This window comes from Megascapheus bottae, chromosome 20, assembly GCF_031878675.1.
Source record: "Megascapheus bottae isolate mThoBot1 chromosome 20, mThoBot2.hap1, whole genome shotgun sequence".
In the NCBI taxonomy this organism is placed as follows: Eukaryota; Metazoa; Chordata; class Mammalia; order Rodentia; family Geomyidae; genus Megascapheus; species Megascapheus bottae.
The window spans coordinates 16279990-16291619 of record NC_143528.1 but is presented as its reverse complement, the minus strand read 5'-3'; the positions used below and the strand labels follow the sequence as shown (position 1 = coordinate 16291619).

Genomic DNA, 11630 nt, shown 5'->3' with positions numbered 1-11630 from the left:
TGAATGCAAAGCAATTGTCAATAATAGTCTGGCTAACTAGGGAACCAGGAGACAATGTTTTAAGTATCCTAAGAAAATGATTACTTGTTATAGTCATTTTGCCATGTTAACTTACCTTTCTTTCATGCAGAACTAGGTGAGAATCTTGAGTTTACAGGAAGTGACTTTTCTCTGGGCACTTGATTCCTCTCACCCATCAAGAAAACAGAATGTGTGTGGTTCTCCAAGGTTGCTAGCATGAATGTTTTTAAAAATTTTATTTATTTATTTATTTTTTGCTAGTCTTGGGCTTAAGCCCTGTCCTTAGGCTTTCTCAAGGCTAGAGCTCTACCACTTGAGCCTCGGCACCATTTCCGGCTTTTTTCTATGTGTGTGATACCGAGGACTTGAACCCGGGTCTCTGTGCATGCTAGGCAAGCACTCTACCAGTAGGCCAAACTCCCAGCCCCATGTTGCTAGGAGATTTGGGTTAGAAGGGTTGCTTAGGGGCTAGGAGGTGGAGTTCAGTACTTAAGACTCTGGGTTGGATCCCTGAGATTCAAAAATGACGAAAAAGGTATCTAAAAGCATCTAGAAAAGTGTTCACATGTGCTATTCATTGGGATAGAAAGAAACTTTTTTTTTAAAAGCTTTATTTCTAGAAATAGGAAAAAGAGAGCTGGAGTTGAAAAAGCTACATGCATTAAACGACCTACCAAGAGCCATCCAAATGCTGAACCGGACCCAGGTATCTGCACTTAGCTGGACCATCAGGTAAATGTTCACCAGGATGCTCAGTGCTGGCAAGAACGGTAAAAATGGAACCTAAGGAGAGAAAACATCCTTTTGAACACATTTATACTTTGAATGCATAGTTTTCCAGGACAGCGACAATTGATGCCATATACTTATTACCATACTGCATCAATAATCTTGCATCTCACAAAAAGGACAACTTGAAAATTATTCTTCTAGAAACTACTACAAGGAGGCTATAATTTAGATTATTTGTTCATGCTCAAGGAACTATAGATGTATTGAACCTGTTAATACCAGCTAGGGCTTCAGTTTAGTCCAGGATTTGCTGGTCTAGTTCAGACAATAATAATAAGATATCTCTGGAAATCTAGATATATCCTGGGTGATATATCAGCACTGGCTTGCTGATAGTTCTAATGGGACAGGACAATACAACAGTTTAACTGCTAGAGGAAGTGGGATTAATGGAGAAATATACAAATTCATTCTCTTTCCTGGTCTCCATCCTCCCCTCTTCCTTTCTTTCCTGTTTTTGATTTGAAGTATTGGGATTTGAATTTGGGCATGAGAGTGCTAGGACTGAGCCACAGCTACAGCCTCAGTCATTTTCCCCTTCATTTATTTATTAGGCAGGGTTTCCGTTTTTCCTACAGCAGCCTTGGACTACAATTTTCCTATTTATACTGACTGTGCAGCATCACACCTCAATTATTTGCTGAGATGGGGATTTCACTAACTTCTGTCTGGCTTTGAATCATGCGATCTTCCCAATCTTTGCCTCTAAAATAGCTGGAATTATAGGCGTGAGTCACTATGCCTGGCCTCATGCATTATCTTTTAATTTTAGAGATTACTTTTTTTAACCTATTCTATGCTCCTATTCTGTGACAGGAGCATACTCAAGTATTTGAGAGAGCAAGACATCCAGTGTAGAGAGAAAATACATTGGTCAAAAAGAAGCTGTCAATGTTTTGATAGGCTTATTCATTGGTTAACTTTGTCAGGCATTCTCTCTCTCTTGTTGGTTATGGATTTGAACTCTGGGCCCTGGCACTATCCCTGAGCTTTTCAGCTCTACCACTTGAGCAATAGCACCACTTCTTGTTCCTGTCGTTAACTGGAGATGAGAGTCTCAGACTTTTGTGCCCAGGCTGGCTTTGAATCTTGATTCTCAGATCTCAGCCTCCTGAGTAGCTAGGATTACAGGCATGAGCCACCAATGCCCAGCGCGTGCTCTCTCTCTTTCTCTCTCTTACACACACACACACACACACACGCTTTTTTTTTTTTTTTTTTTTTTTGAGTCTTGGGGTTTGAACTAGGCTTGGGTGGTGTCCCTGAGCAATTCAGCTCAAGGCTAACATCCTACCCTTGAGCCAAGCCAAGCTCCACTTCCTGTTTTCTAGGGGTTAAAAAGAGTCTCAGGCCCTTTTGTACCTGGGCTGGCTTTGAACCTTGATCCTCAGATCTCAGCCTTCTGAGTAGTGAGGATTACAGGTGTGTGCCACTGTGCCCGACTGTTTTTTTTTTTTTTGCCAGTTCTAGGTCTTGAACTTGGGGCCTGAGCCCTGTCCCTGGGCTTTCTCAAAGCTAATGCTCTATCACCTGGGTCACAGCACCACTTCCAGGTTTTTTTCTATGTATGTGGTACCGAGGAATTAAACTCAGGTCTTTGTGCATGCTAGGCAAGCATTCTACCACTAGGCCAAACTCCCAGGCCCACCCTTTTTTTTTTTTTTTGCCAGTCCTGGGCTTGAGCTCAGGACCTGAGCACTGTCCTTGGACTTTCTCAAGGCTAGAAACTACCACTTGAGCCTCAGCACCACTTCCAGCTTTTTCTCTATATTTGTGGTACCAAGGAATCCAACCTGGGTCTTTGTGCATGCTAGGCAAGCACTCTACGACTAGGCCAAACTCCCAGCCCTTCTCTCTTTCTCTTTTAAAGAAACAACTCATAGAAAATTAAGACACAGAGGAAGTGTGTATGTATCTAATCTCTAATTCTCAATCCATTTACCATGAAGGCTACTTTTTGCTGATTCTGTGGCTGCCTCCAAATGACGAGGACGATAGTGATGCAGAGAACAAGCAGCAGTGCAAGAAGAACAAGGCTCCAGGACTCCAGCATGGCAATCGCCTGGACTCCATAAGTGGTCAGAATGCTCAGGCCCAACACGAGAAATGCTGTGTAGGTAGGAGGCATAGTCAGAGACAGCACATACACACTTACCCAGCCTCTTCAGCTTAATGGTCTGTAATGAAACAAGTTCTAGTTCATATTTACTTTGCTAAAACTGGATTCTTTGTCGTTTAATTGTGAAGAGGTGGTCTATTTCATTAGATGCTATCTACCCCACACCTGCAGCAATGTGCCTCTGGGATCACATTCTCCATTCTCAGAATATCAAATGGGCTGACAGGGCATTGTTGGGGCTGGAGAACTCCTCTGGTTGTTTTCTAAATGGCAAATATGTTTAAAAAACACAAATTGATCTTCACCTTGTCTCTATATTTTAGGCAATGACACCCCACTTCCTCTGTATTAGAGGTCCCTTCCTCTAGCTCTCAGAGAGGCCTGCCCTTCCACAGCTTACCAATAATATTATACCATAAAGCTCCTTGAGAGCAAGGGCCAAGTATCTTAATATCACATGTTCTCAGAAGTACAGCTAGCACACAGATGGTGCTCTATAAATATCTTCAAAATATCTTTGGTGAGCAAAGAAGGGTCTTCTATGCACTTTCCTATCCCATCAGGTTGCAGTTCCAGCAACCAACTCAATTCTTTCACAAAGCAAATATCTTAACAACTAACAAAGCATGCCAGTTTATATTCTGCTACTCCTACTGTTGAGAATTCCTTCCATTCATCTTCAGTGATCAAGATATGGTAACTTTGTCTCAGTAGCTTAAATACCACCTGATCTATTACTGAGTTTGTAGGTATAAATCTGGCTATGACTCAGGTTTCCAGCTAGTGTAATCTAGAGCCTTTTTGTATTCTTTTATTCACATTCCACTGGCTCCAACTACACACATCTCTTGGGTCTTTCCAATCTCTAGAGTGAAGAAAACTTACCCAAGAATCCCACCAGAAAGCTCACGAGAGAAGCTGACTGTCGTGTGGGTAGAGCTGAGGGGCTAAGGAGGGCCCTCAGGCGGAACCCCTGGTCTTGCAGCATGCTGACCTGGGAGTCACTTTTCGAAGCTGCTCTGTCACATGATCCCAGGTCTTCTTTTTCAGGAGAGTATTTAGGCTGCTCATAACATAAACCGGGCTGGTACCTAGGGCAAATAAAAATCTATGTCTTTATTTCCAAAAAGGTCCTTGGCCTGAATGAAACAGGCATGCTATAAAGTCAACTGTCTGTAGCTGCTCCAATCTGCTCAGTTAGCCCCTTAAAAGTTACACAGCCGATGCAAAAATTCAAAGTAAAAACTACCACCTAGTAAACCTGAAGGTGAGGCAACTATGAGGTAAGATGATTGTTTCAGAAACTATGTCCCCAAAGGAAATGTAGGTCCTGCAGGTGGTGTAGATATACAGGTTAACTATCGGCTACAGAATCACATCATCTTTCTGTGTGTTGGGATTCAGTAGCTTTACTATAGCCCGTCTCTCCTGCTTCCTTCCCCTCACATTTTCAACCTGACTCCTCCAGTTTAATACAGATGAGATCATCAAGTCACTCTGCTACCTCCCTACCGCATACATGCCATTCCTCTTCCTTATCTTAACGTGATGCTTACAGCTTATACAACAGGATTATTGATGTCTATATCACCCTCTACTCTCTGTCCCAGTCTCCCCAATGTGGCTTTTTCTACTGAGAAGCTATTGCTTATTTTACAAAGTAACATTTTCTTGCCCATAAAGAAATATGTTCACTCAGAATAAATACACTAAAGATCACAGAAGGAAATTAAAGTTATCCACAACACCATTCCTCAGAATTCAGCACTATTCACAGTATGGGACTATTTCACCCTGATGAGTATATGTATATATACATGTTACTTCTTTACAAAAGTTTATGTTATTTAAATAAGTTCCTATCAGCTACCTCTAGCGTTATATCCTGAAAAGGACATATTTATCTGTATGAATATCATTTTATTTGTTATAGAAGAATCTACTGTATATTTCTCTAACTATTCCTCCTAAATAAATAAACTATTCTCCTAAATAGATAACTATTTGTCTAATTCCACAGACTTTTTATATTTGTGTATGCCTCTTTCATTTCCTCTTCAGAGTAAAGTCTTAGAACTAAAATATTGGGATATAAAGTATAGTAATTCTCTACACATTATAAAAAATGCCATTCACAGATTGGGTTAATCAGTAATGATTAAATTATACTTTTTTTTTTTTTTTGCTAAAGGCCCTGTTTTCTTATACGTCATAGGATGTGTTTTTCATGCATACGGCCTCTCACCTTGGTGACACTGCAAGGAAGGGTGGTGAGCTCTCATTGCTCTATTTGCTGTGTCTCACCTGGTCCACCCTACCTCTTCAGAACCACTGGAAACTCACCTGAGAATGAGCACACAGGCTGCCACCAGAGAATAGGCCATGAGGGTGCCGATGGACATCATATCCACAAGTGCCTTCAGGTCGAAAAGAAATGCCATCACAGCTATTGAGGGGAGGAAATGAAAAGAGTGGTAATGCCCAGGGCCTCTGAGAACATCTTATCCAACAGAATGAATCACTTTCAAGTTAGAGACAACTAACTTGCATGTTCTCTTTTGGTACCAGTGATAAACTATACAAAGAATATTGTTCATAAGTGTATAAGCTATTCTTTAAGTCATATAAACTGCTAGCAAGATTTCAAAAGCATTTAGTTTTCTAGCAAGCACAAAATACATCTATTTTGATTGCTTAAAATAAACATTTGGGCCTGGAAGTTTAGCCTAGTGGTAGAGTGCTTGCCTAGCATGCACGAAGACCCTGGCTCGATTCCTTGGTACGACATACATAGAAAAAAGCCAGAAATGGTCCTGTGGCTTACTTAAGTGGTAGAGCTCTAGTTTTGAGAAAGCCCAAGTGCCCAAGGACAGTGCCCAGGACTGGCCAAAAATAAAAATAAAAAAAACAAACATTTGGCTGAAAAGTAAAAATGATTTGACAGAAAACTATCCTTTGATGTTTCAGAAGAAAATGTTAGAAAACAGTGGCTGCTCACTTTTTGAAATCATAAAAAGTTTTAGTTTTTTATTACAGAAGACATGTAATCATTTAAATTTCCATCTACGTTGTTATATCATATACCACTCAAATCTTTTTTGTTTTCTTTATACCTGCCTTGGGCTTGAGCTCAGAGCCTGGGATACTGTCCCTAAGCTTTTGTGTTCAAAGACAGTGCTCTGCTATTTGAGCCACAGATCTACTTCTAGCTTTTTGGTGGTTATTTGGAGATAAGAGTCTCATGGACTTTCCTGCCTGGGCTAGCTTCAAACTGAGATCCTTAGATCTCAGCCTTTTGACTAGCTAGGATTGAAGATTTGAGCGACCAGTGCCCAGCTACAACTCAAAAAAATTGGAATAACTATGAAAATGTTATGCTCTATATATATACTAGATTCTATTCTAGTGAAAGCTACATATTCTAGATAGCCTAATGTGATATGAACAATCAATTTTTGGTCCTGAACACCAAATCCTCAGTAAGAGATAAAATAACTTTACTATTAAAATAAATTATACTTTAATGTTAAGTGGAATTTTGTAAGTAGATCACACTATATTCTGTTTGCATGGTATTCTTGTCTCTTGGGCAAGTTTTATTTATCTATAATTTTTTTTATCACCAAAGCAATGACTCCATAAGTTAGTGGAAACTGTTTTGCTTTATCAATATAAAATGGCCACAATTTGACTATTTGTGACCCCAAACTCATGTTCTGGTCATCTAGGTATATACAGACAGGTTAACTTTTCAAGGTTATAATCACATTATAGAGGCATCTGAACTAACATCTCCATAATCTTTTTACAATACCACACCTTTTCCTTATACACTATACATCTCACTTTGAAAACCCTTCAATGTTAATATATTCATATATTAAATTACTGAAATTACTGAATGCTTTGTAAACCTTATGGATAGTCAAATAAGGTACTCAAAGGAAATAGGGTCAATTATTCATATGAGCTATCTGGGAATTTTTTAACTGGAAAAAGGAAATGTTTTTAGGGATTAAATAAAACATGATTTTTTTGCCAAGAAGTATTTATGTTATGATATGAGCTATTTTTGATAGCACAATACACTGTTAAATAGTAATATGAATTTTAGGTCATCTGGCACAATCCTCATCTTATGGGGATAGAAATATAAGCCAGAGAAAACAAATGATTTAACCCTCCAAGACACATTTCATCCAATGTTTACACTTATTAGAAAATGTTTGCAAAGCGAAGTTGTGTAGGCAAATACTTTCTGGCCCCGAAAAAATATCCCATTTCTTATTCAATGAATCACTTTCTAAACTAATTTCCCAACATCTTATAGCCTCCACAAAATTAGGATTTTGATTTGAATTTCTATGTGGAGACTGGATCATTTTGTGTTTGCACAAAGCTTGCTAATAAGGTTTTTCTTTTGCTTTCTATTGCAGTACCTTTTAAGACTAGTCTTAAAAATTGATAGCATTTCTGAACAAAGGCACTTCACATAGATGTTAAGATATGCTAGGATGCAGTCAGTCTCCACATTTTTTTTTTTTTGCCAGTCCTGGGCCTTGACACTCTGGGACTAGACACTATCCTTGAGCTTTCTCAAGGTTAGCACTTTACCACTTGCGCCACACCAACACTTCTGGCTTTTTCTGTGTATGTGGTATTGAGGAATTGAATCCAGGGATACATGCATGCTAGACAAGCACTCTACCAGGTGTAGGCCATGCTCCCGCCCACATCAGACTGGATTTATGACTATAACTTACATATTCAATGAACTGAAAGGACAACCTGGCTACCTGAGGGTATAAGAGGACCTAAGTCTATGTCAGAGATACCTGCAATGCCCAAGCATGAAAGATGCCCACCATACTCAGCATCATGGTCAACTATAAGGTATCCCTTTATGACGATTCTCATACTGGATAACAATGAGTCAAGTTTAGCTATTCAAAAAGTTTAGTTATTAGTTCTAAATTAGTATTTCCAAAATTAAAGTAAAATTATCCAAGTAAAATTTCCTGAGCTCAATTGTCATCAGAAAGGCAATACCTTGGTATGTATGAAACATACATGACAATCATTGATGTATTTGTTAGAAGTTCAAATAATTAATGGAATAGAAAATCCCATAGGATTGGTCAAAAATGAGTTTCAGTATGTCACCTTCACCATAATTGTCAGGTGTTAATACCGATACTTGTAATTTTCCCATGATTGTGTTCTACACTTACATGCACAGCATGCAGACCCTGTGTAAGTCCATGCATGCACACAAAACGGTCCAGTCCAATGTCGAAGCCTATGTTTGTAACGCTTACCAGCAATGACCCCAGCAGTCAACGTGGCGGCCACAGGTGACTGCCTCTTACTCACTCTGGCAAGAAATCTAAACAGTAAGCCATCCCGAGCCATGGCAAACAGAATTCGGGGTAAAGGAAACATAGAGCCCAGAAGACTAGAACAGAAAAATTCATAATCCACATGTGAGTTATTTTAAATTATATTCTAGAAAACTATATATACAGGTAAAGACTGGACACATGCAGAACCAAAATATTCACAGCAGTATACAGTCACAAAGAAGTTATCACACTTAATATCAATCATAATAGAAAACCACCTAACTTGTTATTTTTCTTCAGAGTCCTTGATGGAAAAATAAAATCCCCCTTTTCTCAATAAAAGTCAACTCTCTCTCACCTGCCACTGCACCGGATGATAAAGTAGCAATTACTGGTGTCTTCGTTTTGGAATTGATTTGAGCTAGACATTTGAAAAGCAACCCATCCTCCGCCATAGCATAGATTACCCGAGGCATTGGGAAAATGGATCCAAGAAGACTGGGTAGAAAGCAAAGACATGCAGAATGGCAAACACATTCATGCAAGATTACACCCAGAATCAAAACAAGTAATTCTATAAAACAACACAGTAGCTATGATTGCGAAGTCACTATTTACAAAATGCACTAAATATCTGCCAATACTGACTAGTCATTCTGTTGTAGGGATTTGCCCAGCTGAATTATGAGAATAAAACTGACATTGTGCACCCATAATTATGACCGAATTAAAACACAGTAATTAAGCTTTGTCAAGAGCCAAACCAATATCATTAAGTATAAGTAATATAATACAGTAAATTAAGTTTGTAAATTAATATGTAATTAACAAAGAAAAGAAGCATTATTATGTCATTTCATTTTTTCAATAATAATGTGCTTTTATATTGCCATTATTTTCTGCTATATAGATCGATCTTTGATCAAATTATTAATAATTCCCAGCATCGTAAGATAACCATAGTAAAAAAAGTTTAAAAAATCAACTTCCTGTAAATTTAGAATGGGGAAGTAGCCACAACAATAGATTAGTAACAGTAAAGTTTAAGGAAATGATCTTTCCTTAAAATGTTTTTAATTACTGTGTTCACTAGTGGTAGCATTTCATAAATGACTAAGTTATAAGGAATAACTATTTAAGAGAAAATAAATAACACATTTTAAAAGTCCAGTTTCTTCAGCTAATTAAACAGAGTTGAAGTTGGTCAAAGGCAAGTTTTTTATCCACCCCTTCTAAAACCAAGGTGGCACACTGTCCTTATAGTTGAAACTTTTCAAACTACTTATAGTTATTAAAAATGATCTCAGTGACCAATAGATGCTTAAGAAACATATAGGAGTGGTTTCTAATAGCTACTTAATAATATCTTGACTAGAAAATAAAATAAATCTAGGTGAATGAATTATGTTAAAAGATTTCTCAGGGCAGAGAGCATGGCCTAGTAGTAGAGTGCTTGCCTAGCATGTAGAAAGCCTTAGGTTGGATTCCTTGGTACCACATGCATAGAAAAATCCAGAAGTGGTGTGGTGGCCCATGTGGTAGAGTGTTAGCCTTGAGAAAGCCCAAGGACAGTGCCCAGGCCCTGAGTTCAAGCCCCAGAACTTGCAAAAAAAAAAAAAAAAAGGATTTCTTGGACAAAAATTCATTTCAAGTTAAAAATTAGTGATAAGGGAAATAAATTTTCTTTTTGTGAGACTATTCTCCAATGTAGTAGGGTTCAAATCTAGAATAAAATGTTTTACTTATGATCATGTCTTAACTAGAAATATGAGTACTTCATAATTCTGGGCTATAGTCTCAATGTATTAAAAAAACAGCTACTGGAGATCTGAACACTGTAGACTTTTCATATAAATATGATATGAATTTCTACTTCTAATGTGAAAATAATACTTTCTGTTTCTAGAATGTTCACTCTCATTGGTGCTGAGAACAAAGTTCCAATGGTTCACAATAAAAGCATCTTTATACTTAAAAGTGGCACAGCATACAGCTGTCATTACTTTAAAGAACAGAAAATGTAAAGTGTACACATGGCGTCAGATTATTTGAAGCAATGTAGGTAACTCCAAAATCATCTGAGAAACACACTAGCCCAAGATCTGAAAGTGTTACAATGTGTGCATGTGGTATAGATGCTAATGCATCATTGTTATACATATTCCCACTAAAGCTTGGACCATCATTATCTTGAAAATTCCGAGGCTTCACTGATGGGGGAACATTTTTTTTTTTAACATTTCCGATTTTTATACAGCAGTTCTGGGCAGATGATTCAGTAAGAACACAGCTGCATAATATGTTCCTCATGATAACATATTTTTAGAATACAAAAGCAAAACTGTGGAAGATACTGTTGGAGATCTAACCTTGCACATACTAGACAAGCAGTCTACCACTGACTTACACCCATAGCCCACAAAAACAATGTGTTTCAAACACTGTTATACTTTGTAGGAACCCAAACAGCTCCTGCTCAAAGACAATGCAATGTACCTTGTTGACAACGCACACAGGGAGCCTGCAGCAACCACATACTTGGCAGGACCCCATCCAACATACTCAAATGCCACAGGAAGGGGACTTTTCTCATTGAGGAGATAGTATGGCATCATAAGTGTCAAAGCTGCAGAGACTCCAAAATAGGCCATAAAGCAAACAAGTAAAGACGTCACTATTCCAATAGGAATAGCTTTTTGGGGATTCCGAACTTCTTCACCTAAGGAAACATAAACAAAAGATTTGCATGTCTAATAAATCATTATGAAGTAAAGAATTTAATGTGATTCAGAGTCTTCCTCTCCTCCAAGGTCATTCTACTCAGCTATGGTTCCTTCTGTTTCCTTAGGTTGATCTATTTATTTTACATGGAATTTCGGTTCTCTTTTTGAAGTTACTTTGTTGTTAACATATGCATCCAATTCCCACAGGGAAGTATTCCAGCAAATCAGCTTCCCATTTCCAGGAAGAAAAGAACAAAGACAAATCAACACTCAAGTGTTTGGAGATAGAGCAGCAGTCTTAATCCATTCAGAGAATCAGTGACTGTTGTGGCACTCTGTAGGTTCTCAAACACCCAAGCTTCACAGAAATTTATTTTGTCTATTTAGGTGATACCCTATATTTGGGAAGAAACAGAATTCTTTGTCTCCTAATAAAATTAATGTTTAAAGAACTCCAAACATGGTCAATTATAAAGCTATACAATGATAAGAACCCAGTGGGAGAGGCAAGAGTACTTTGCTGTTCTAGATAAAGAGAAAAGAACTGGACATACTGTCTGAAGAAAGATAATCTAAAAAGAAAAGCATCTGGAAGTAAGAGCCCTTCCAGCTAGCTTAGGATAGCAATTATGA

General features: G+C 38.1%; 1 protein-coding gene across 2 annotated transcripts in view; it reads right to left on the bottom strand.

Annotated features, from left to right (window-relative positions):
* Slc7a2 (solute carrier family 7 member 2) overlaps positions 1–11630 on the bottom strand; it is a 62313-nt gene that overhangs the window by 3843 nt on the left and 46840 nt on the right. The window contains exons 6-11 of one of the 2 annotated variants that reach the window (XM_090354014.1): positions 10771–10993; positions 8633–8772; positions 5276–5378; positions 3818–4023; positions 2756–2922; positions 696–804 (exon numbers count right to left, since the gene is read on the bottom strand). In XM_090354014.1, coding sequence (XP_090210140.1) covers positions 696–804; positions 2756–2922; positions 3818–4023; positions 5276–5378; positions 8633–8772; positions 10771–10993 — 948 coding nt within the window. Of the gene's footprint in view, positions 1–695; positions 805–2755; positions 2923–3817; positions 4024–5275; positions 5379–8250; positions 8388–8632; positions 8773–10770; positions 10994–11630 lie in introns of both variants that reach the window. The other variant, XM_090354015.1, reaches the window with a different exon arrangement.